The sequence below is a fragment of the Gadus chalcogrammus genome, chromosome 23 (assembly GCF_026213295.1).
Source record: "Gadus chalcogrammus isolate NIFS_2021 chromosome 23, NIFS_Gcha_1.0, whole genome shotgun sequence".
Classification (NCBI taxonomy): domain Eukaryota; kingdom Metazoa; phylum Chordata; class Actinopteri; order Gadiformes; family Gadidae; genus Gadus; species Gadus chalcogrammus.
Window position 1 is genome coordinate 7,005,731 of NC_079434.1, and position 27,511 is coordinate 7,033,241.

A 27,511-nucleotide genomic window follows, 5' to 3' on the forward strand; every position below is an offset into this window, starting at 1 on the left:
ACACACACACACACACACACACACACACACACACACACACACACACACACACACACACACACACACTTTTGTTACTCCTGAGTGAGTCTCAGATTGATTGAACAAACCTCCCAGGTCTTCCTCTGCATGATAATGAGGTCTGCGGTGTGGTGTCTGTGTTCCAGGGAATTGTATGCACTTTGATGTGAGTGTGTGTGTGTGTCCCTTTTGGGTCAGTTTGTGTGCGCTCATGTATGTGTGGAATTGTGTTTTTGTTTCTGCTTACCTGTATTGCATTGTGTTTTTACCACATACTATGTGCAAGTGTGAAACAAGTGTGTTTATGGGTTTGTGTCTTGTGTGTTGGTGTGTAGGTGTTGGGTGTGTTTTAATGCAAAGGTGTGCGCTCACATGCAATGCAGATTGTATGAGTGAGGATGATTCGCACACGTTATTCTGGGCCGTTGCACCTAATGGATTACTTGAGCTGTGACACAATGTGATCAAATTGACATTCCATTACATCAGGTAAGATTATATATCACTCTGGTCACATTACCTCGCTGGAGGTCAGGGAGTCACAGGAAATGACACGTTGTGACTTGTAAAACACCCGGCATATGTAAAGACACACGCACAGCACGTTCCCTCCTGACGTCTCAATCGTCCCTTGCAGTCATCTCAGTGTGCTCTTCACCTGGATATTGACCTTCACGCTTTCCTCGGTGGAGACGAACACACGGGGTTTAATCAGCGGGCCATCTGCCTAGAGTCAGCCCCATAAAGTTTGCTGATATGGACGCTTTCACACACCATCCCTCATCACAGCCGTCCGTATAATGTGTTCCTCCGCTCCGCTGGCGACATGCTAATCGCTCTGCGTTTGTTTACGAGCTCCATTTCAGGGGGGGGGGGGGGGGATGGGGAAGGGAGATATCAAGGTAATAATCGAGGTAATATTAAAGGTATCATCACCCGTGAGCCGGGGTAGAGGAAAGACGAAGGCAGTCATCGTCGTTCAACAAGCTGTCCGATTTCTTATTCCTTATTTAGGTTTATCTATTTTGTGTCCATATTGTTTCTCGCAGAAGTTTATATTCCTTGTTTTCAAATGTACGCCTCCAAATTTATCAGACAGTGTCTGAATAATTTATTCCAGTAGTTTTCCGACATAGGGCCCTATTTTAACGGTCTGAAACGCAAGTGAGAAGCGCGAAGCGCAAGTAGCTTTGTGGGCGGTTCTATGGCGATTTTTACCGGCGATGTCTCATAGTTTACCGGCTCGAAAAATGACTCTTTCGCCCGGCGCAAATCTAAAAAGGGTTGGTCTGAAGTATCCTAATTACCCGTAGGTGTGGTTTGGGCGTAACATGCAAACCAATGAGAGTGCCATCTCCCATCCCCTTGGGGGATGGGAGCCATAAGCGCATTTGAATCTGACGAGTTGATATTTTGACAGGGCGTCTGCACTCTCCGATGAGACGGATGCACATGAATTTCAAACTTCAAATGGCTCAGTTTATGGCCAAATAATATGGCCTAATTCACACATGGAATAAGGTTTTCTTCCACAACTTCAAATACTGAGTCCTATTTAATGTGGTTCTATTTAATGATATTTAATGATGTACGCAATACATTATAAACATCGTTTCTTATCAGTATTGTATTCATTATCGTTATCGACTTGTGTTCCTAATATGCATGTGTCCCACCGTTAATGTACATTGCCATGGACTGTATCATGCGTTAAGTGTTTAGTTTGTGTGTGTTTAAACCCATACACACACGCGCACCCGCATTCATTCATTCTTTTTAACACTCACTCGCGGTAAAACAATGTTTTCTCACGATCAAATACTCATCAATCCTAAAAGTTATGGGCATGTACACGATGTATGTGTCAAGAAAATATGTGTTTGCTGTACGGTGTTTGCAGATGCATTGATTTAAAATTACAACTTATTACCGCTGTATCAGCTGTTTCTTTCCCAAATAATTTACCAAGAATGTGTGGCTAGGTAAATGAGAGAAGCAAAGTGTATGCGCGAGGTGCACAAGCAACATTATGCATGCGCCCTTAAAATAGCATCTGAACAACGCGCCACTGACTTTAAGCCAGGTATTTCCTGGTTTGTGGCGCAAGTGGTTTCTGAAACGTCAAAATAGCACCAGGGACCGTTTGCGCCAGGACACGCCTCCTCCTTTCGCCGAGCCGCCCGCAAGATCATTCCCTGATTTACCGACGCGTGCCGCAGGTGGGAAAAGAACGCTCTGCGCCAGTTGCAAACTAGAAACGACACATGTGCCAGTGATGAAGTCAATTGCGCCGAATGCAAGATAGGGCCCATAGTGTCCGAAATGTTTAATTATAAAAGCTTTTGGGCGCGGTTTCATGGTTTCCAGGGACGTATAGGGGAGAGTTCTCCATCGACGAGCTAGAGAACAGCAGCAGAGGTCAACCCCCCCTGGTGTTCTGGAAACATCTCCGCCCCTCCCTGGTGCGACTGATCAGTCCAGGGACCTCAGCTCGTGTCGGTCAGAGACCCAGAATAGCCCTGGCCAGCCTTTTCCTACCACCCCAGCTCCTAGGGGCCGGGGGCCGACCGGGGGGGGCGCTGAACGCCAGGCAGGAGCAGTAGAGAGCAGAGACAGGCCAGGCGGTTTCGAGGAACATTTCCAAACAGTGTTAATCCATGCCCTCCGCCCACCTAGCGCTCCAACCACAGCTGCTCACCCAGAACTCGTCCAAGAGGGTCTTCACTCGGGGGGCGTCATGGGGGGGCCGTCTTGTGGTGCGTCAGGCTCCAGGACAGACGGACCGGGGCAGGGACTGTTTGTCTGGTGGGCTGAATGGTAAACGGTTTGGCTGAAACATTTGATACGGCCCCTCCTTGGCTCCGGAAAGTGGCGTTGATTAATTCTGTATCCATGGCAACGGAGAGCTGATATTCTCTGTTTTTCTCCTGCTTTTGAGACCTCCTCGGGGGAACGGTTTACAGCTTGTGTTCGACGGGTGTCGGGAATCTTTTAGTTTGGGCCTGGCGTGGCGCGTAATGCGCCTGGGAACCAGCCGGATCTCAGGAGAACGTGTTTAATTTGCTCTGCAGTTAACGTCTGCCTCCCCTCACATAAAAAGCGATTTCTGCCCGGCAGGAGATTGGCCGACCAATCACAACCATTTATGTAATGTGAGGCGGGATAAATACGACGACGGTGGAGCGCCGTAGGGGCATTCACAACAAAGATGGCCGCCACTGAGGTAGATTTGTCTTTTTGATCCCGCTATCGGGACAGGATCAAACAAACTGGAGGGTATATTTTCACCAAAAAAAGTCACGACGACTGCACCTAAAGCTTTGGTTGAGAAGGAAGTTGTCGACTGCAAGCCTGTTGCCTGTTAAAAATCGTTTTGTGGCTCAGTGCTGCATCAACGTGTGGTTGGTTGTCTATCAGATTGCCTCCAGAGGTATTTTCGTCTGCACCCCTTGGATAATTGCAGTTTGCAATTTGTCTTCCGACGCCAGGCTAGTGCGTAACCATTCCTAACGCCGGTAGCATAGATAAATAGTCGGCATGCAGTAGCACATAGCTTTTATTAAGTGAGCCTTTTTCCATTTGCGTAGCTTACACCGCTATGTCAATACTACACAGCTCCTGACTAGAATTTGAGCAATGTGACTCCATGTAGAACATACTAGGTTGGTGGATGCCCTCCGGGGGCATCAAGCTGTGTAAACTTGGCACTTGTGGGGAATTATGGGATGGCGTGTTCTGTGCAACTCAGTAGCAGCAGGTTGATGGGTGCTCACCTGACAGAGAGAGACGCATTTTCTAACTGCTTTTGACAAACCACCCGCCCACCTCCTGTCACTCTCTTTCCCTCTCTATTTCCCTCTCCACATTATCTGTCTTACTGTCTTATTCTCTCTCTCTCCCTCCCCCTCTTCCTCTCTCTGTCGCCCATCCTCCGTCACTCACTCCCTCTCTCTATTCTCCTCTCCTATTCTCTCTCTCTCTCTCTCTCTCTCTCTCTCTCTCTCTCTCTCTCTCTCTCTCTCTCTCTCTCTCTCTCTCTCTCTCTCTCTCTCTCTCTCTGTCTCCCCGTCTCTCTCCCTCGCTCTCTCCCATCTTTTCTCTCCGTTTCTCAACCTCCCTTCCGTGGCAGCATCTCTATCCCTCTCTCCCCCCGCCTTCTGTGTCTTTCGCTCCGCTTCTCATCTACCCCCTCCCCCTCCCACCCCCTCCCCCTCCCACCCTCTCCCCCTCCTACCCTCTCCCTCACTCTTTCACCCCCACTTTCCGGTTTTCTCTCTCTCTCTCTCCTCTTCTCATCCACTCTCTCCCCCTCCTACCCGCTCTGTGGCTGTTTCCCTCCCACCCTCCCCCTCCTCGCTCCTCTGCCTGCTCTCTGTCTCTCTTCCCCTCACCCTATAATACCACACTATCTCTGTCAGCTGGAACACTTACAAACTTGATAGGCCCACACGCACGCACGCACACACACACACACACACACACACACACACACACACACACACACACACACACACACACACACACGCGCGCACACACGCGCACCATACATCTTGTAGGTCAAACATCTGGTGGAGCTGATCCCTGGGGCAGCTGGGGCAAGAAACTGAGGACCAGAAGGAGAACGGCAGTGTGACTGATATGAGGGGCTGAGATATTTATAGCAATATTCAGCCCATTTTGCTTATTTGGCTTAAAAGCGACTTAGCCAATATCAAGTACATGCACATTTTAAGTATTTCACCCATTATTTGCAAAATGGGTGAAAGAATATATTTTAAGACAATAGCTGCGTTTCCATGTGATGCGAATCTTTAGAAAGTTCGCAAAAGGGTAATTCGAATTAGGTGGGTTTCCATCAAGTGGTTGGAGCGGGTAACTACCCTAGTTCTGCCTGGAGGTGGTTTCGGTCTCATATGTCCCATGAGCAATGGCGACTTACGAGCTCTATAGAGAAGAGTAACAACAAACAACAAACATGGAGAGAGGAATTCAGCAGCAATTGGTTTCCCTTGGGCAAGTCATAACTGTTCATTCAGTGAAGTTATCATTGGCTATTTTAACTTCCATCCGTAGACGAAGAAATAGAGAAATTACAATGTACACAGCGGTAGCAAGGGAAATACGAGGACGACGTCGAGTGCCTTACGTATGGGAGAGCACAAGAGGGTGATGACCTTACACGTTGATGTCGGCAGGGTTTCTATGGCCGGTCGTTATGCAGAAATCGGAAAGACAGTCCTGTGTGTTCAAAGTTTGCCACGTCACAGCTGTTTCGAAAAGTGTGTTTCCATCTTCCATTTTGCGAATTTACTCTCTTTCGCATTTCTCAAAAACCACCTCAAGCGAGCGGATAAACTTTTTTGCTAATTAGAGGATTTTATGCAAATGTTGGTGTTTCCATCACCATTTACTGATTCGATACTTCAAAGTTCGCATAAAATCAGGGGGACGGAAAGGCAGCTAATATAGATAGAAAGTATGTACATATACGTATGGTGTGTGTGTGTGTGTGTGTGTGTGTGTGTGTGTGTGTGTGTGTGTGTGTGTGTGTGTGTGTGTGTGTGTGTGTGTGTGTGTGTGTGTGTGTGTGTGTGTGTGTGTATGCTTCTTTCAATCCCATCACAAAACCTAACCATATTTTCATGTAACTCTGGCTTGACAAGTAATTAATGTTTGTACTGGGAGAATGCGTGTGTGTGTACTGTACTTCGCCAACACGACATTAATTAACCCAGTGGCAAATAAATCCCAAATAAATCCCGGATTTACGTTCTCTAGGGGCTCTCTGTTGCTAAAGAAACAAGCTTATAGAAGGTTCTAGCACGTCGTAGCTCTGAACGGGCCTTATGCACAGAGCGGCCAGCTGTGTTCTATCTCGGCTCCATCATGGTTCCTCCCAAACAGCTATCGTTTAGAACCAAGATGGCCGCTGGGTTAATAAGGCTGTGGTTGTGGTAAAGGTTGTGCTCCACAACAAATAAAAGTTGCAGTCTTCTTTTTTTCAAACTATTCTCACCTCTTGTTATTCTGGTCTAAGTACTCCAATACAAAATAGAAAAAATCTTTCATTTTATAATTGCTCCACCTCAATGGTGAATAGCACTTGAAACAAATTGTGTTGGATAAATAAAGTGTGTTGGTCACCCTTGTGTTCGGATTATGGGTGTTTTTGTTAGACACATTCAAGTCTTTGAATGGTCGTTGAATACAATCATAATAATAACAATTTGATAATTCTCCATGGATAGCTTCAGCCTTCAAATCCACTTTGATGTACAAAAAACACCAGTTATCAAACAACAGCAGAGGACACAAATTTGTTTTTTACTGCTATTTTAATAAGAATACAAATATTAACTACAATCATACGATAGGGTCAACACAGGGAAACAAATGCAGAACACATAGGGTAGTGGGTTTGTACAGTGTTTACTGTGTTTCTATAACCACTATAGATTAGAATCAGCTGTCGGTAGAGTGTGACAGTGTGTGTAGGTGTATGTGTATTTGAATGTGTGTATCCTTTTCATCCAGTTCCATGTGTGAGACCCTCAGAGAAACCATCTGCTTACAAAACACTGAAGTCAAAACACAATTTTTACAATGGCTGTTCTCTGATTGCTTAAAGGTTTAATTAGTGCCATGTGACATCATTAGGGCCCGGTATCAGTTGAGTGGTTACCTCCTTGGCACCTGCAGCAATGCGCTGAACATAAGGATATAATATAACTTAATCGGTGTAATATTGAATGTTGAAGTGGTGGTTGTCGAGAATAAAACATCATAGGTCCGATTTGCACTTTCAATTCAGATGTTATATATAATTAGCTTTACCATTTTATAGCGACATCTAACCTTAACACCAATAAAGTGATGGCAAAAAGCCCTGTTGTAAACCTGCTGTTTATGGACGTTGTAATTTTTATTTTAGCTTCTTTACCGCTGGTAAAAGGGGACTACATTTATTCATATTTTAGATTTGGTCCACCTGAAGCTCAGAGATTGGATACATTATGGATCTACAAGAGGATATGATACGGTGTGCGTCTGTTCAGAAGCTGGAGCTGAATGTTTGGGTAAATATTCAGTCAGTCTGTCCAGTTGTTGTTCTGAGATGTCGTTCAGCAGTGTGTGGAGCTGCTCCAACATTGATTGAATGCTTGAGTATTCTCAGTCTCAATGGTGAGTCGCTTTGGATAACAGCGTCTGCCAAATATTTATGCCTGAATATTACCGCACAGCTCCGGGAATTTAAGAGGAAAGTCTTTTTCAATGGTAACCGGTCAAGGGCCGTCGCTTCTTACAAGGTTTTAAAGTTTGTAATTAGCGTTTACCTTTCGTCTTGTTCCTGTAATTGATTCTAATCTGCCTATTAGCGTGTCTGGGGGTCGCCATCTCATCTGCGACATGAGACGGAGAATTAAAAAGATATATCTTTCAAAGAAGGCTCCCCTCCTTCTGCCTTTTCCTTCTTCCCTCGCTCCGTTTTTCAAAGAGATTTCTGGAGATCTTTTGAGGACCTGAGACATGGAGATAAAAATGTATCTTTTCGTCTGAAGTAGTTAATATGCCTGGTCCTCAGGCCATGTCCTCTAGCTAGAGGCTGCTCAAGACCCTTTCATATCCAGATCCTTTGCGTTAATGTGGACACTCTAAGTGAAGCAGTGCCAAGGGAGGCAGAAAATCTCGGTGCTTACAAACGCTTATATTCCTTTCTTTCTTTCTTTTTTATTCAAGCAAGTGTGTGTTTCACTCTGCTTACGGAGACATTTATTTATTGAACTATGTGTTTCACACTGTGTACACTATGTCTATATCTATGAATTGTTTATCTCACTCTGTATTGACTATTATATATTCCTTATTAATTAACCTGCCATCAGCCTTTGTTTAATCCCCTCACTTTGTTTTGTTCATATAGTGTTTTTATTGGGTCTCCTGGTTCTCAGGTATTCTGATGTGCTCTTTAGTAAAGTGCAGCGGTCCAACCAACGCTGGAACCAAGAGACTCAAACAAAACAGAATAAAATCAAGATAAATTTGTTAGAGAAAAAGCTGCTTATAGCTTCTTATCATAAAGAATATTAACACGGCCACCAGACACAAGGACACACAAAATATAGAAATGCAAACATAAATCGGCAAAAACTGCTGATATGCAGCGCAAACTTTGAGTCTGAGGCTGTTTTATCTCTATTAATATACTGCTTAAGTTATGAATGCATCTGATTCTGTATGTTTTGTCTCTGCGCTTCAGGGGAGGACGACAGCCTTGCTCTCAAGGCCAAGCTGACGGTGGCAGACATCTTTAAGAAGGACTTCAAGGTGTACGAGCCCAATGCCAAGTGGATCAGCAGTAAGTTCAAACCCCTGGCAGTCTTTATTCCTTCCCTAACAACCTTTCAGTTTTACGTCAGATGACACGCAATGTGACCTTGAAAGGAGACAAGACACAAACACAAAACAATCATAAAGCCCAAGGCAGCAGCAGCAACATCAACAACAACAACAACAACAACAACAGAAACACATTCAGATTCCCCTCCCCCATCCCCACCCACAAATTGTAATTATTAAATATCAAAGACGTTGTTTCAAGCCATCTACAGCTACTGAGAATATGGTTACATTGATTGATGTGTAGATTGTCAAAAGCCACTGTCGTACACTCTTGCTCGTGCGCTCTCTTGCTCGTGCACCCTTTATTGTACACTCTCTAGCGACCTCTCTCGCGCGCGCTCTCTCTCGTGCGCTCTCTCTGGCGTTCTCTCTCTCCGCCGTTCCTGTGGTGTCTGTTAATGGTGGCTGTGTGGGCGTAGCTCAGCAGCTGCTGAGTGCGGCGCTCCAGAAATACCGCGTTAATACGGGGAGGTCTCTCTCCACACAGCGGCCAATTAGCATCTCCCAGCCAGCGTTGGCTGTTCCCACCCGCTGTGTTTGTTTAACCGCGTTTATCCATTCTGATCTGTGTGTTTTCCCTCGCTCCTTTCCTTTTATTCAGTTTTTACTGTCGGACTGGGCTTGGATTTTGTTTTATTGGCATGCAGTTTTAGTTTTTGATTTGTGAATATGGTAGGGAGATGTGTGTGTGTGTGTGTGTGTGTGTGTGTGTGTGTGTGTGTGTGTGTGTGTGTGTGTGTGTGTGTGTGTGTGTGTGTGTGTGTGTGTGTGTGTGTGTGTGTGTGAGACACGTGTGTGTGAGAGACACGTGTGTGTGAGAGACACGTGTGTGTGAGAGACACGTGTGTATGAGAGACACGTGTGTGTGTGTGTGACACGTGTGTGTGTGTGTGACACGTGTATTAGTGTCTGCATGTGTGTCTATCTCTGGTCTCTGTTTGTACGTCTGTATGTGGGCATGGCTGTCCAGTGTGTGTGTGTGTATGTCTGGGTGTCTTTGCTTCTGTCTGCACAAGTGCATTCGTGACTATGTATTTTTGTATCTTGACTATGTATCCTTGTGTGCACGTGTTCCATGTCTGCTTTTGGTCTGCGTGTCCCAGTTTGCGAACCGCAGCGCCCTGCGATTGGCTCGTCAGGCCGTCCAATTAGCCGTAACCGCGGCTACGGCTCCTCTGAGATCGCTGGCGAAGAAGCCACCGCCAGCGCGGCGTTTCAACGGCGAGGTTTCAAAAAGAGACAGAGCTGCTGTGCGCACTTCAGAGGGGATCCGGAGAGGGGATGGAGGAACATAATGCAGCCTCTACCTGGTGGAAAATTGCACACGCATGCGTTGCACTTGTGCAGACAGCACTGGGATAGACACAGTAAGAAGGGAGGCTCGACCACCGACTGGGAGACAGAAGGATTCATGCAGATTCTGCCTCCTCTCGTCCAGCCATTCTCCTCGTCTCCAACTCCTCATGTCTTGCTCCTCGATTCAAGATAAGATGGAGAGAATCCTTCTCCCGCTTCTGAATATGACATATCACACTTCGCTGTATGATTTAGAAAAGCTAGAATGAGTGGTTGTGTGTGCCTGCACTGCGCCAGTTATAAGAAATAGTGATGAGGCTGGAATAAAGCTTTACTCTGGGTTATTAAGTCAAGTTGAATCGGCAGTTATTTATAGACCATATTTAGAAAACAAGTTGTGTTGGCCTACTGCTATGCTTACCCAAAATGGCACGAAGTCTTTCAATATCAGTATTCACCTCCCTTCAATACAACACAACCTCTAAATTCGTGTTAGTGGTTCTCAAACATTTTATGAAGCATAGGAATATTAGTCTCTCCAACTACCACCATTATGTTATGTTATAAAATATAACAAATACAGTAGCAGAGGCCTGCCCTACTTGGCTACGCACAGTTCACACATGAGGCACATTTATTGCTTAAAATAATATTATTTATTGTTAAATCTTCCACACAACATAAGGGCCCGCCCCTAACACACACATACATACACACAAACATAGAACAAGGGACAACATTAACAATAACAACTGTTTATCATTCAAACACACACGCACGCACGCACGGACGCACGCACACGCACGCACAGAGCAAGTGACACCATTAGAAATAACAACTGTATTTCATTCAAACACACACACACACACACACACACACACACACACACACACACACACACACACACACACACACACACACACAGAACAAGTGACAACATTAACAATAACAACTGTATTTCATTCAAACGCACACACACACACACACACACACACACACACACACACACACACACACACACACACACACACACACACACACACACACACACACACAGAGACACATAGCAAGGGAGCAAATTAGGTTTTTTTACAGGAAAACAACTAGATACCAACAGCCTGATTGAAAAATGTTAGGCTAAATAAAAATAATATGAAAAAGTTGGCCAGCATGTTGACAACTACACTTCCATAAGCCTAGGGTGCCTGCCTCTGCAAACACAGTCCAGCAATGTCTAGGTCCATCAAGGTCAACTTCAGTCTCTGCTTCAATATTTGTTTTTATGACCGCAAGTGAATCGAGGCCTTTCTCGCGCAGATATGTGGTCGCAAAAGAAAGAAGAAAGTGCACGGCCTTGTCCGAAAGCGAAGGGTATACGATGTGTTGTTGTTTCCAAAAGTCCAACAAAGACCACCTTCTGAAAGCAGACTTCAATTTTGTGCTGCTTGATATTTCTGTTGAACTCTCCTGATCACCAACGGTCAAGTCCTTGGGCATTTCAGAGATTTGGATGCTAAACGGGTTTCTTGTCCATTTGTTTTCTTTCTTTCTTCACCTTGAAACATTTGAGGAAGTGCGGTCCGGGCGAGAGGAGGTGCGCAATGATGTTGTTCCTGATTATTGAATCGTGAACTTGGACTGCTTCAATCCGTCACAATTCTTAGGAAAAAATCTACTGGTTTGTTTTACAGCGCTGCTGTTTTGGTTGTTAGATGCTGTTTGAGGTGGGAGGGTGTAATGGTTTCATTGCTAAGAACATCCACACATACCTCACACTGCAGCCTAGTCTCTCCGTCCCTCTCCATCTTAATCCAAATTGGTGCTAGCAGGTGCTGCTGAGACTTCACTACTGCTGCTGCAGCCGCCGGTAGCACCTGGCCTCGGTTCAATGCCGTCCCCTAATTTATTTACAGATTGAAATATTATCCTCCTGATCCGCACTTCTCTTGCAAATATTTCAGTTAGGAGCCATATATATAACCCGATTACGAAGCAGGCTGACGCTGAAACACAACTATTACAGGCATAGGAAAACTTATTTTTTTTGACTCCCATTTTAATCATTTGATGGTTACGGTATATTGATTCGTTTTAGTATCTTAATAATATCATGTTTTAAAATAAAAGGGATTTCATTATTTTTTAGGAGATTCCTCTGCATACCACAAAATAGCGCACACATACCAGCAGTGGTACGCGCACCGCAGCTTGAGAAGCCAATGATCTAAAAGACATTCTGTCCCAGAAGTAACCATTAGCCTCACACACTCCAGTAATCCCAAAAATCCCAGTAATCCCGACAGACAATCTCGGGGTTAATCTGTTGATTCTGAAACCCTGCCCTTGTTTGCGCAGTGTGCAGTATTCAGGGTAAGACAGAAGCCATTCTCCATCCTGTCCCCCAGACACCAGGTTCCCCTCAGCCGCGGTGCTCCCCCTGAACCTCGGGTCCCCATATGGACATCAGGAAGTAACCACGTCCCATGTGACCAGTTTTTTTCCCTTTGTTCTTGTTTAACGCCGCGCCGCAAACCGTTCAGTGGGCTAGGACGTTTATCATGTTCACACATCAGCGGTCCTTTGATAACGCCGAAACAGACGTTGCTCAGTGTTCACATCTGGAGGCTAGCACACAACATCTGCTCCACGTCGTGGAACGTCAAGGGGGCCCTCACTGCGGCCCCCAGAGCAGAACATGGGGAGCCTGCTCTCGACAGACGGCCCTCATAACCACGCTCTGGTACGGTCTTTATTGGGCTTCATTAAACAGGAAACAAGACACAGACACTGACTCTCACACCCCGTACCCCCTGGAACCCAAAATCAGCGACAAACACGAGTATTATGAGTCTGTAGGTCTACCGACAGTATTTCTGTCCGTAGGTCAGAGAAGAGAAGATACACAGGTTGTATAAAGGTGTAGAGGATGCTATAGTTTATCCTCACAAAGTCATAACTGGGCAGTTCCTCCAACGGTAAATATAAACATGTCTAGTCTAGTTAGCTTAGAATTCTAGTTAGCTTAGAATTATGGTGTTGCACTTCAAAAGGAACCGTCTGGACAGATCTCGACTTTAGCATCACCGGGCCGGTGATGGCGACATATTTAGACGTTTGATCAGTGGCTTCAAGAGGAAATGGTGAACCAGAGGGGGGGTCGGGGTTTAGAATCATGGAGCAGAACATCGTGAGATGGACTCATCACAACCCGGCCCTCTCTGCCTCAGCCTCTGTCGGCTGTGGGATCGAGGAAGATGGGGGTTTGGGGAAATCGAAAAAACAGAGAGGAATGGGAGAGAAGATGGGATGCATGATGGGTGGATGGGTACGGTGATCATAGATAGACAGCGTGATGAGTGATAGAGGGGGGACCGCCAGATTGATATGTAGTCGGATGGGTGATGGATAGTCGGAGAACTGCGGGGGAATTGCAATTACAAGTTCCATCATCTTTTTATTTGGGTTAGTTATTAACTGAACCGGATGGTTCGAGCCATGTGCGGTTAGAAAGACCTCTAGCATTCGGAGAATGCGCTTTCATTCCTGGAAAGGGCTTGAGATTTAATGGTTGTTTTGTTGTTGTTGTTGTTGTTGTTTTGTAAATAATTGCTTTTGTTTTTCAAGGTCTGTTTTTTGACGCTGGGTAGAGCCACTTCATCGGAAATCCTCCGGCACAGCCCAAACGGACCTCGTCCAATCATAACGGCTCTGATGTTTCAGGGTAGCCGGCTAGCTTAATGGAAAAGCTCCTATAGGGTCTCGCCGTCCGTAACCGGCCCGCCTGCGCCCGCCGTCCTCTGTGCTTCATCACCTTTTAAAGCCGAGTGATGTGTCCAATTTGACTCCGGGGCGCTCCCTCGCGCTCCCGCTAAACGGCTCATCAGCATTCCGCGTATGTCCCGTCGCCGTGGCGGCGCTAGCTCTCACCACTGACGATAATTGCACGGTCGGTAGCCCCCGCTGATTTCACACATATGCCACATTATTTATTTTCTATATTTTCATTTTATGCCCAAGCCACTTCTATTTGTCATCCTTCTCTCTCTCTACCTGTCACTCACTCACTGACTCACCGACTCTCTCTCTCTCTCTCTCTCTCTCTCTCTCTCTCTCTCTCTCTCTCTCTCTCTCTCTCTCTCTCTCTCTCTCTCTCTCTCTCTCTCTCTCTCTCTCTCTCTCTCTCTGGCGGCTGAGAGGCAAGTGTCCCCTCCCTTCCAGGGGCCTGGGGCCACATGCTGTAGCCTCGAGGTCTGTTGTTTCCTAATGGCCGACCTGGTTCTGCTCGTTCACTGGTCTCTTTACTGACCACCATGTTTTAAACAATGAGCCCAGAGAGAAGGAGCGTTTTGGCTTATTGGAAACTCGGTAAATACATGCACAGTCATCATCTTGCACATAACAGAATAGTAATGGCTTTGGATTATTTATTATCTACAATGTCCCAGTTTCTGAAGGCATAAACCTTTTTCAAACGATGAACTCATTGACTCTAACACCCATCCACATTCCCAAATGAAAGGGATTGGAGCGATATACCACCGTGATAGCTTCATCGATTTATTGTGTGTGTGTGGGCGCATGTCTGTGTGCAGTTGCGCGCACGCACACACACACACACACACACACACACACACACACACACACACACACACACACACACACACACACACACACACATTCACTTGTGGTGGCAAGAGAGCTCTGCCTTTTCAGTGAGCATGTGCTTCCAGATAGCCTGGTGAGGCAGTCTGATGGCTGAGATCACATTCTGTTTCTCTCTGCGTGTCGGTCTGGCCTCGATCCCGTCTGAAGCCTTATCCAAAAATATAAAAACGCTCAGACCCCTCAGCTCACTGGGGAGGGAGTTTCAGCTCACGACCAACAACAAGTGACCAATTAAATAAACAATAGTGGCACTCTTGGAAAGGGGGTAGCAATCCAAACTGGTTCTATCTGAAATAGAGCAAATAACGATGTCAAAAGATGGACAGAAATCTGCAGGGAAGGCTTTTCTCAGATTAGAGACCTCCAACTGGATTTGGCACGACCGATGAGAGCAAAGTGCGTCGCTCTAATTGGCCTTGAACATCGTAAGGTTGCGCCCATATTTGGATATCTGTAGGACATCATCCCAGCCAAAGCTAGGCTGATGCGAGACTCAAAGGTGAATATCTGGATCGGGATGGTCTCCGAAGGTAACCACCAGGGCTAGGTGTGGAAGGCCAATTATAAACGTCAACACACGTATCTCTCTCCACAGGCCATCACCTCCTCAGCACACGGGAGGTTGCTAATTTACACTGGCAAAGAAAGCGGTATTAGTGTCATAACATACAACCCTGTCTACGTTGTTGATTTGAAAAGCCTTTCAAAACACGCTCCCTTGGGTCGCTTGGGGTGGGAAGGCAGTCATGATCAGGATCAACATGTTGTCCAGTGGTACCGTGAACCGCTTCGTTGCATTTAGCATCAACGTGTGCCTTGCTCATGGTTGAAATAAGAGCCCTCGACCGAGGCACGTTGCACTGAAAGGTTTAAATAGCTGGTCGATGGATCGCTTATTGATCCATGGATGATCCATGGATGATGAAGGAGACGGATGGATGGACCATTCAGACGGTTCTCATGATTTCACTTGGTTATTAGTGAAATACCCAGGATCCCTCGAAATACCCAGAATGCCGAGGGCTTCTTTTGAAAAGAGGATCCTCCGAGGCCCTCTTTTGGGTGTGTGTGTGTGTGTGTGTGTGTGTGTGTGCGTGTGCGTGCGTGTTTTTCGTGCGCGCGAGTGTGCATGCGTGCGAAGCGAGGCCGTGACTGTTCCTTTCTCTGATGTGCGCTGAACACGCAGTATCCATGTAATAGACCCACAATCCTTTGAATCCTCTTCCAGCGTCTTATCGCTGCCAACACAAAAGCTTCCCGGCTCTTTGTTGCGTCAGCGAGGGCCGGGCGCCCAGCAGGACATGAGAATCTGCTGCTGCTCACAGAAAAAAGAAAAGGGGATCCTCACAAACACCACGAGAATGTGTATTTATTTAGTCCGTTATTCCGGCTCACAGCGGCGCTCCCGCCGACACTCATCGGCTCTCCGGCGACTCCCCCCCTCCCCCCCTCCCGCTGGCTGTGCCAGCGCTGCCGGGGTCGAAGGTTAACACAACAGAAACAGAGCATGAACCCTGACCGCCTTGTCACCACGTAGCCGCAGACGCGTGGCGTCCCGGGGGCCGGGCCGCGGGCAGTGTGACCCGCCTGGTTGATTACCATCGATCTCTGGCTAGGGGACGTGACGGGGGGCCGGGGGGCCGGGGGGAGGGGGGTCACCTGTGGCGCTCTTCTCCTTCAGTCTCTCTTTACTCCTTCTCCTTCCGCTCTGCTCAGTGCACTTTTTCACGTGCACATTTGTTGTTGTTTTCTTTCACTTGTCCACTTGTTCATTTATTAACCTAAATGCGCTCACTCGCTTATACTTACTTAATACTTACTTAACCCTTTTGTTGTGTCATGCACATCTTACAGATTGTGTTTCCCTGGACCATCTCTGTCAGGCGCCCTGTTTCTATGGAATTTTGATTGCAGATTTAAGTAAAAAATACTTATCTAAAGAAATATAAAAGAAAATGATCAAAGAGGAAATTAAAAAGAAACCATGGAACCTGCTCCTGATTATCAAGATGGAGGATTTCTTTCTTCTTCTTCGTTTTACAATTAGGATCCTGATACATATTTAATGAACGTCTATTCATTTAATGGCTGGATGGAGCCCAAGGAGCGGAGATTTACGGCGCTACGACGCAGGAGGCTAGCCGCTGACACGCACCATAACTCAACCCTAGCTCCTGGCCTCTTCCTCCACGCCCCGCCGAACGACCCGTAAAACACACACACACACACGCACACGCACACACACACACACACTCACACTCACACTCACACTCACTCACACTCACACACACAAACAGACCATATCATTCAATGCACAAAAGGGGGGATGATATTGTCATGGTTGGGCTGTTTGACTCCTGGTTTCCATCCCTCCTTGAAGACAAGTTCCTAACACGCTGTAAGTCCCTTTGGATAAAAGGGACTAAATAGTACTAGGGAGTAATTGGTCAAACAGGGCTGGGGGGAAATCTCCACGAGAACACTGAGTAATAACACCTCTACATGGCCCAGGTCTTCATCCCTGATTAGGACTTCGTAGTCGCTCCCCACCGGGTTTGACTGTTGAACCTTCTTCTGTGTTCCTTTTCCAGGGTTCTCCCCTCTGGGGTTTGGCAGTTTTTCCGTGGCCTTTAAAGGGCTCTGCAGGGTTAGGGGGTGTCTGGGATGGAGGGCTAGACAAATACAGTTGACCTGACCCGACGTAGTTCCCCCATGGCTAGTGTAGAGGGGGGCTCCATGGTAGCCTACACCCCTTCTGGATGGATGAGAGTCCTTCCGGAAAATGCGAGGAATTCCTAGAAGGCGGCGAGAGAGGAACGATGAGTCAGTTGGAACGCAGCCGCAGGACAAAAGAAAACTCAAGGCAGTTGGAACAATGGCATGTTGCCATTGGCAGGGTCAACCGGCATTGACTGGAATAATTATTCTTTAAAGCAGTGCTTACCGGTGTAGGTACTCAAGGTATTTAATTAACTTGTCAGCATACAGCGGGAAAATGGCTCGCTTGGAACGTCGTTTTAAAACCCATGGCACCGCCAAGCATATGGCTGCCTGCCGCCAGACTATAAGAGTTTAAACGGTATAATGCGTCACTTTCAGCACCGTGGGAAGTGTCGTTTATAATAAGTTAGACGGGTAAACTCTGGTGGGTTAAAAACAGGAAGGTGCTGATATCTGCCTTCTGATTGGCTGACCTTACAGATACCGATTCACCGTGTACTGCGGTTCTTAAACTGATTGCATTGTTTCTGGTTTTGAGTAACATGCCAATCTGATCCAACTGTACGTGAGGTAAAAATCTGCCGTCCTAATTGTCTCTTAGCTTACTGTCAGGGCTCGCTTCCAGAGAGAATATATGGGCTCAACGCGCTTTCAGATGAAGATCTGAAACGATTTTGGTAAAAAACATGTGACTGCAGATCATCTTCATATTGTAAGGTCATGTGTTATAGATCTCATCCAACTAATGCATTGTTGTGTTATCAGACAAGGATGAGATAAAGATAAATCCACTTCTAAAAGCTAATTTTTACAAGGTCTCTCTCGCCCTCCCTCCATCTCTCTCTGGGTGTGCAGGGGCAGCAGACTTGCCCTGGGCTGGAGGTTGTATTAATAAAAGAGATCACAGTTAAAAACAACACCTCGGGCGAGGGAGTTTGAGAAACATAGATGCCGACGCAAGACAACCAGGCAGTGCCCTGCACAGACACAATGAGGGCGTAACACCCTAACAATATTTTTTTTTTTCTTTAAATGAATGTGAAAATGACAGGTCATGTCTTTTTGGGGCCTGGGGTCAATTTAGCCAATGAGGGCAAAGGGGGCGGGGCCACTGCAGTCATCCCCCCTGTGAGCGTGGGTGTGTCCAGGGTGCTGCTGGGAAAGAGTAGGAGAGGAGAGGGGGGGGGGGGAGGGGGTAGACATCTGTAGGAGTCACTGCCTGGAGAAGTGCATGCTGGGTAGGATTTAAAGCTATGCTGGGATACCTGGAGGATGGTAAATATGACTGAGAAATGTTGAGGGAGGGAGAGAGGGGTGAGGGGAGAAAGGGAGGGCGAGGGAGGGATTGAGGGAGGGAGGGGAATAGGGGGGGAGGGGCGGGAGGGATGCAGAGATATGGATGGGTAAGTGGATTGAAAGGTGGATTTGTGGATTGGGGGAGGGAGGGATGGATGGATGGGCAAATGGACACACACACACACACACACACACACACACACACACACACACACACACACACACACACACACACACACAAACCAGAGGTCACCTCCAAAAAAGATGCAAGGAAGAAAAGTGGTGCAGATGAACTAACCGTCAAAAGTTAGAAGGACCAGAATATTGTCTTCACCTGCACTTTATCTTGGTTCTTCAATGACAGTGTGTCCCAGAGACTACACCCACTCCTTTCTCCCCCCTCCCTCCCCCCTCCTTATCCCTATGATTTATTCATGTATTTACAACAGACCCTTCGTTCATCCTGACAGAGGTCTGAGTCTCTGGGCACGTGGGGTGGCCGGGGACTCAGTGATGGAGAATCGGCCTAATAGACAATTAGACACGCTGGAGGATCCAGAGACACGCCCGCACTCCCAATCTCCCGCTGCTAATTACCTCGCCGCGCCCTGCGCACGTCGGAGCACCTCCATCCTTCAGCACCGCAGCCGGACACCATGTTGATGGGTTTGGGAGAGGGGGGGGGGGGGGGGGGGGGGGCGAGAGAGGCATGCGCGGAGTGAAGGTGAACGAGGGACGCCAAAAGGAACCTTCAGAACTGGTTGGGTTTTATCCTTTATTCTTCTTTGTTGGATTTGATTCTTTGTCTGTTGTTGTCCGACAAACAACCTTCAACCCAAGTTGAACACAGATATCAGTTATCTTCTTTTTTAAATGAATAACAGTGACTTTGCATCACATTTATGAATTAATATTCATGCGCTTCCTTCATGCTTTTTCTAATTGCTATCCCTCTTGTTTGTCCCTTGTTGTCTCTCTCTCTCTCTCTCTCTCTCTCTCTCTCTCTCGCTCTCTCGCTCTCACTCTCTCTCTCTTCAGGCAATGAACTCCTGTATCGAACCCGAGAGGGTGACGTTGTCAAGTTCAACGTGGACACCCAAGAGAGGGTCGTCCTGGTCCACAACAAGAAGTTTGTAAGTTTTACAATCCATCCATCTCTCTCTCTTTGTTTCCCACTGACCCCTCATGCTTTCCTCATTGGCTCCCTGTAATCCCCCGACTGTGAAACAGAGAGCGCGTAGCCGTGAGTTAAATGAAAGGCTTTCTCTCTCCGTCAGCACATCTCCGTCCCTCAGAGTCGCTTCGCGTTAGGAACCAAAGCACACGTGATCCATCATCACCGAGCGCCTTTCCCCATCTGCCGGTGCATCATGGGGGGGGGGGGGGGGACGGACTATTTGGGGGTTGGCTGGGTTATGAACACATCCATATTTACAGTAGATATTAATACAATTCTGATTATATTTTGTGTCAGACTCTGGGGGGACGCGGGCACCACGACACACAACATTACTTTCATCATCGTCGCCGAGTGTTACGCTCACTGCGTCCTGATTAATTCTCCGTCCGCCGCGGCGGCAACTCTCCTCGCCATCCGTCAAATGCACGTCATTTAGCGTGAGACGCGGCAGCGGCGCTAATGGAAAGAAAGCGGAAGTAATGAGTAAATAAGCTCTGCGCACGGTTAAATGGTTGTGTGTTTTTGTCCTGGCAGGAGATGTACAAGGCGAGCCGCTATGAGGTGTCCCCCGACATGAAGCACGTGCTGCTGGCCTACAACGTAGCCCCGGTAAGACCCCGGGCCGGGGGGGGGGGAGGTGGTGGTGATGGAGGAGGAGGTGGTGGTGGTGGAGGAGGAGGAGGAGGAGGTGGTGGTGGAGGTGGTGGTGGTGGTGGTGGTGGTGGTGGTGGTGGTGGTGGAGGATGAGGTGATGGTAGAGATGGAGGTAATGAAGGAGAAGGTGGTGCTGAAGAAACTGGAGGAGGTGGTGGTGGTCGAGGTACAGATGGTGGTGGTGATGGTGGTGGTGGCGGTGGTGGTGGTGGAGGAGGAGATGGTCGGAGGAGGAGGTGGTGATGGTGCTGGTTGTGGTGGTGGAGCTGGTGATGGTGAAGATAGTGGAGGAGGGGGTGGTCGAGGTAGAGATGGTGGTGGTGGTGGAGGAGGAGGTGGTGGTGGTGGTGGTGGTAGTCGAGGAAGAGGTGGTGGTGGAGGTAGAGGAGGTTGTGTTGGAAGTGATGCTTGTGTGGAGGTTGTGAAAGTGATGAATGTGAGGGAGGTGGTGATGGAGCTGGTGATGATGGAGGGGGTGGTGGTTGTAAAGAAGGTGGTGGTGAAGACACACACGCATACACACAGGCACACTTACGTATGCCTGTGTGTGGGAAAGAATGGATGTTGACTGATGTAATCATCTACCCAGAACAAGTAGAGTCGAGTACAATGTGTCGACAAACAAACACTAGCAATAGGTGACACAGAAGACTATTTATTCTATGTGTATTTGTTTTGTGCGTGTGTGTGTGTGTGTGTGTGTGTGTGTGTGTGTGTCTGTGTATTTGTTTTATGTATGTGTGTGTGTCTGTACGTGTGTATATATTGGTGCTGTTATTTCTCCACCATTCCTGATCTCCTTTTCTATTCTGTGTACACATACATGCTCTGCACGCACAAACACACACATACACCCAAGTACGCACACACGTACACACACGCATTCACACACACGTCTCAAACACATTTAGCTCTATCAATGTTCCACGGTATTATTCCTACCTGAACTGCACTATTATATATATATATATATATATATGTAGAATTGTTATATATGATGTCATATATTATTCATTATTCATACATGAGTGAACATAGACTTAGCATTAGCTACCCATTAGCGTAATAGCTCCAGGGAGGGGAAGGAATTCCCTTCTCTAAATGGGAGTACATATTGGTGCCAAGCCGATCCCAGAGGGGTTATAACACGACCTTACCTCGAGGCGGTCCCGACGATGTAAGGTTACGCAGCTAGCATCCTCAGCATTAAGCTAGCATCATTAGCATTCAGCTAACATCATTTTAATTCAGCTAGCCCCATTTACAATCATCCGTGCTAGCAGTCATTAACATGAATGATAATTAACCATTAGCATCAGATAGCATCATAGGCATTCAGCTAGCGCCATTATCATGCAGCCAAGCTAGCAGCAGGGGAAACGTATCCCAGCAGAGAGAAAAACATCAATATCGGGCAACACAGAGACGAGTGCAGAGAGGCAACACTAACGACAACACACCGGTGGCCCAAACATAGCCATGTATATAAATATAGGCACCGCATCGGCCTTTGGATCGTACGTCAACGTCGAGGCCATAAAGACTGGCCTGCTAACAAATACAAGCAACCGGGGGAGCTGCGTTTCTTCTGGATGAAAAGTCACGTTCCATCAGGAGAGACCAGTATTTAAAAGGAACCATGAGATTCACTGACGACACATTTGGCGATCCGACTCCCATCAAATTATTCTTCAAGGGGAAGATGGATCCATGAAGTATGCCGGGATAGGATTCCCTCATTATGGTGTCTAGACGCTGGTGGTGGTGTGATTGTGGATGGAGTGCCTCTGCCCTGGAGGATGTAATCTCTTTCTCCGCAGACGGGTGGAGCCTAATCCCAGAGGTGGAGGGGACGGAGGAGGCCTGCAATGAGTCTCAATGAGAACAGCAGACAAGCGACAAGCATGAATGAGAGATGTTATTATGCACTGATGAATCGTGCGACGGCGCACAATCGCACGCCTGCTAATGCGTGAGGTCCTGATTGGTTGAGAGGTGAAGCGGAGGGGCTTGCGATGACGGCGTAGGAACGTGAAACCAGACGTAGGTAGATTATAAACAGAAGGGGAATGTCGTCCTCCTGATTGAACTTTAGCTTGAGCCCAACGGATTCGATGAGTGTCTTTGTTCAAGGGTGTATTATCTACATGGGGTAAAAATACATGGTTACATAAGATATATACAGTATAATATTGAATAATATATTAAAAGTTTTGGTTCCAGTAGAAACGCAGCTCTCCCATTTACTTAGTAATAAATAGTAACCTTATTTGTTAACAGACCAGTGTTGGCGTATCGTAGCAACGGAGCATTCAATGGGGCTCCGTCTACGTATCTATTTTAAAGGTCTCCAATGTATTCTCAACGGGCTAGCACTGGATATTAGCTTCCTGATCAAATATGTCTAACGCTATATCACTTTACCTCTTGACAGGCGATCAAAAATAATCTAAATGAGCTAGAAGAACACTGTGACTTTTGAGTTAGAATTCTGAGTGAATGACTGTATGGATATGTGAATCCTCTGTTCCCCAGGTCTACCAGTATTCCTACACAGCCTTCTACATCATTTGCAGCCTGGAGACTCCGTGAGTATCCAATTAGCTTGATGCTGTATTCTAGTGCAACTACCCACATTGAAATGTCCTGGTTTTCCCCCATTTTCAGAAGAACATACTGAGACATGAGGTATCATAAACCCTGAATATACCATTTGAAAAAGCAAACCCAATAATACTCGAGCCGTCTGCGATGTAACGGTGTCTGCCTCAAACTCATCTTCTGACTACATATACTATTTTGAACTTGTACCCAACCTTACATCACCACAACCGTATAGCCTACTTGAATTGAACCAACCTTTCTCTAATGCCTAAACCTAATACTAATACATCAAGGGAAATATCTTATATATTATTAGATATTCCATGAAAACCTTGGGGCCTCTACGAATAGTCAAATCTCCTATCTTTTATGCCTCCTTCCCTTAACCTTTGTGGAAAACGTCATCGGGTCAAGGAGAGATGAAAAGGTGCGTCTTTTCGAACATAGGAAACGACAGCACTGGTTAAAAATGAATTAGATTAGATTAGATTTTTCCTAACCGACGTCATCAAGCAACGGCGGGTATTGACGACCTCCAGCGTCTCTAGTGTGAAGTTACAATTTTCCGAAGATTGACTACAACAAGCGCTCTTAGATCCATGCGTTCTTGTCGTAGGCTATTGTTTCAATCAGGTTATCGCCAACAGTGAGAATCATACCCGCGGCAGATCCGACGGATGCAGTGGGCAAGGGGTGTTATTGGCCAACGGGGATATTTAAGGCCACTTGAATTCCAATTCACATGTGAAAAGAAAGAGGCTAAACTCATGTTGATGTTGAAATGAACTGCCCCCAGTAGTGTTTCTTAAATGTGAAGTTGGCATTTTCTTTTCTTATGGTATATGTATGTGCTTACTAACAAGCAATAAATGAATTCATTTATATTCAAATAATGATGTTTCTGGAATTGGTATCCATTAGGCCTATTATCAATTGTATTTTCTTCTCTTCTATTCTTCTGCTTCACTGCGTCTCTCATGCGTCTTCGCGTAGAGTCTGTAAACTTCGTCGGTGGCGTGTTGCTTTAAATATTGCCGCCGTAAAGGATTAGCGGATACCACTATCTCCTTTCCTTTCGCAAAGGTTGCTCAGTAGTAACCTGTGCTAAATAAAGGTTAAAGGAGGCATCGAGGCTCCTTTCCTAAGCATTTTTAGAATTCGAACCACCTTTCCTCCAAGCACTTTCGGTTCATCTCCATAGGAAAGGAAATTACCTATGCAAAAAAGAGAATTCGTAGAGGCCCTTGGACTCCCTTAGCCGCCACACTCAGTTAAATTCAGTGGTCCAGCTCTATAGGTGTGCTGCCACCTGGTGGCGGCTAGCAGACCATCAGCCCTCCAGTAGTGATGACCTCATTAATTCAACAGCTCCACAAAGGCATTGGAGGGCCTGTGGCGGGTCTTAAGGCCCCCTTGTTCTACACAGCACTTCCTATACAGGGACAAGTGGCTCCGGGGCAGAGAGGCAATGTAACGGATGCACCTGTAAACTATTCAGCTTTCTCACTGCAGTAGACTGTGTATGTGTGTATATTTGTCTGAGCGTGTTTTAGTGTGTGTGTGTGTGTGTTTGTGTATATTTATCAATTTGTGTTTGTGTTGCATTTATTATCAGCATTTTGACTTCTGTGTGTGTGTGTGTGTGTGTGTGTGTGTGTGTGTGTGTGTGTGTGTGTGTGTGTGTGTGTGTGTGTGTGTGTGTCTGTGTCTGTGTCTGTATGTGTGTCTTTTCAGGGAGACCTGGAACCTCAACCCTCCAGAAGTGAGGAACGCCCAACTGCAGTACGCCGGCTGGGGACCCCACGGCCAGCAGCTGGTGAGAACTACAACTCCCATCATCCCCCGGTTGAACCCTCCATTTACACCTGCGTAAATCACTACTACAGTTGAAGTCCGTTTTTGTTTACTCTATCAGTCATATGATTAAGATGTCGTCCATGGCAACATACGTCATTAAGAAGCGAGTAGGGGCTAGGGGCAGACATTGGGGTTTCAAACCTAGCAACTTCCTTCTGTGAGCAAACCAGCGTTGAGTTCTGGAGTGTTTGATTTTTCCCGAGCGGATATCCATGGCAATGCATTAAAAATGTTTCAGATTACCTGGAATGCCTCAGAGCGAGATGAATCCCAATCCATAATCCCAACACGGGTTTAAACAAGAGTTTACGCGTCCTTCTAAATCACTCCAAAATCCTCCGAGTCCAGTGATCCTTGCTTCCATCCCTCTCATTGGTTTCCCTTTGACACTAAACCCACCCGTCCCCCGCCCTGACGTCTGTTTACCCGCTCCGACTGAGCCGTTTGACCTCTCCCCGCGCTCGCTCCCTCCACGCCTGTCGGGGTCTCTCCATCAGGCTGTGAAAACCGTCAGAATTAGGAGTCTTGTATCGCCTGTGTGACTAGACATCCAGGAGCTGGGTTCAGGGCGAGGTGCGTGCGCACAAAAAGACACACGAGAAAGAAAAAACGTGAAATGCGAAACAAACTTGAAACGTGAAAGGAGTCGGAAAGAGGCGGGGGGTTAAATGTAAAGTCGTTCACTACTTGAATACTACTGAACAACTAGTGAGTGGGGGGGTGGAGCTAGGAGTCACTATTTAGCAGTGACGTCACCTACGAAATGTGAGTGCTAAACAGCGACCAGCCCAACCTGGAGGGGGGTGCCCTTCACACCCCGGGGGACCTGAGTCTGTGTGTCGGCGTCACGGCCCACCGGCCCCTCCGCCCTGGTAAGAGAGGGGATGTTGTGGGGAAGCCAGCCGTGCCAAGATGTGCTGGGGATGGTGGTGCTGGTGGTGGTGGAGGGGGGGGGGTTGTTGTAGCTTCACTGTGCTAATTAATTCACCTACTCTCTTCTCATATGTCACAGACACAAATCAGTTGAGTATTGTCTTCGAACATTACTTAATTAAGAGACTAATCCTCTAATTTGTCTCCATTTTGTTCCTGGGTTTATTGCGTTCACTTAAATAATGTTGATTTAGTTATTTATTCACAAATTAATTCATTTTCGGGGCTAATTATCCATATTTATCCCTCTCTCTCTATCTCCCTGTCTGTCTCTACCTTCCTCTCTCTTTCCCCTTTCTCAAATTCCCTCCCTTTCTCTATATCTCCCTCCCTCTCCCGCTCTCTCTCTCGCTCCCCCCTCCATCACTCCTTCTCTCTGTCTCTCTCTATTTCTGTCTCTCCCCTTCCCTCTGTTTATTTCTCTAACTTCTCTCTCCCCTTCCCTTTCTCCTTTTTTCTCCTCTCTCCTCTCTTTCTCTCTCTTCTCTCTCTCCCCCCTCCCTCTCTCTTCTCTCTCCCCCCTCCCTCTCTCTTCTCTCTCCCCCTCCCTCTCTCCCCGGTCAGATCTTCATCTTTGAGAACAACATCTACTACCGCTCCACGGTGGAGAGTCGCTCCATCCGCCTGGTCTCCACTGGCAAGGAGGGCGTCATCTTCAACGGCCTCAGCGATTGGCTGTATGAAGGTAAGCCAATAAGCCAATCCCCTTTTGTGACATCACAAGAGTGTGAACTGCCAATAGCCAATCCTAAACGCAACGCGGTGAACCCTGCAGACCAACCTTTATTGAATAGAATCAATCAATGTTGATTTGATACATTTAAATATGTGACATTGTATTCATAGAGTCCCTTTTAGACGTATGTTATAACATGCTTCACATGATCAAATCCCAACCGTTGTGTATTGTGAGTCGCCCTTTGTGTTGTTTGATTTAAATTTGCGATTTATAAAAAAATAAAAACTCTAGCCGGTAAGCTGTGTTGTTTCTAGGGCTGTAGTCAACCAAAGAAAGTCTTGGTCGACGGAAGTTCTATAGATGAAAAAGAAATATATATATATTAAAAACATGCACGTTATCTCTAGAAGAACTTCCTTTCGTCCACAGTGCACTCTACTCTGACTGCTAGCCTAAATAGGACGCAAGTGCTGATTGGGGAAAGTCAGTGGGTTCAGATCCACTCGTGGTCCGAGTTTGCTTACGCAGAGCTTCAATATATGAAGGGTCGAACACCAGACTTTATTGATTCAAGGCTTTGTTCTGTGGTTAATATAATGGGTCCCGAGGGATGCCGCTGCGATGCGTGCTGAGGTGCCGATTCTGATAGGTTCACATTCGAGCCAATCGAGCGTTAAACACAAAGGTTGACGGAGCATCACGGACGACATGAAAAAAAAAGTACCGCCTAACGATTTTAGATGATATTCCTGCACACCTTTATGTTGTTTTAAAAAATGTGCTGCAGCAGCAATGACTTCTGTGATATCTTGTCATTCATTTGGAGAGTAAATGATCGGCAAGCATTTAGCCACTAGCTTCCTTAAGCTTCGCGAGTTCAAAGTTGTGAAAACTGGGGTGTTTTAGACAATGATACTGGCCTACAAGGCTGTCAAAGGGAACTGCCCCTGCCTTCCTCCAAGCATTAGTCATACCACACAACCAAGCTCGAGCACTCTGCTCAACTGCCTCAGCTGGATGCATGGTGACGCCATCGCTAAGAGCAAGCAAAGGTTGAACAGAAAAGTCACAACTCTTCTCTGTTTTGGCACCGCAATGGTGGAACGAGCTCCCTGCCGATGACTGCAGAGTCGCACGAAAGTCAAGACTCACTTGTTCAGGGTTCAACTGGACTCTGCATAGCCTCCCTCCTTACCCCACCTCCCCTC

General features: G+C 46.8%; 1 protein-coding gene across 3 annotated transcripts in view; it reads left to right on the forward strand.

Annotated features, from left to right (window-relative positions):
* dpp6a (dipeptidyl-peptidase 6a) overlaps nucleotides 1-27,511 on the forward strand; it is a 174,813-nt gene that overhangs the window by 131,292 nt on the left and 16,010 nt on the right. For all 3 annotated transcript variants that reach the window (XM_056584314.1, XM_056584315.1, XM_056584313.1), the window contains 6 exons: nucleotides 8,276-8,374; nucleotides 19,435-19,529; nucleotides 20,111-20,185; nucleotides 22,766-22,818; nucleotides 24,569-24,650; nucleotides 26,189-26,309. In XM_056584314.1, the coding sequence (XP_056440289.1) occupies nucleotides 8,276-8,374; nucleotides 19,435-19,529; nucleotides 20,111-20,185; nucleotides 22,766-22,818; nucleotides 24,569-24,650; nucleotides 26,189-26,309 (525 nt within the window). The remainder of the gene's footprint in view (nucleotides 1-8,275; nucleotides 8,375-19,434; nucleotides 19,530-20,110; nucleotides 20,186-22,765; nucleotides 22,819-24,568; nucleotides 24,651-26,188; nucleotides 26,310-27,511) is intronic.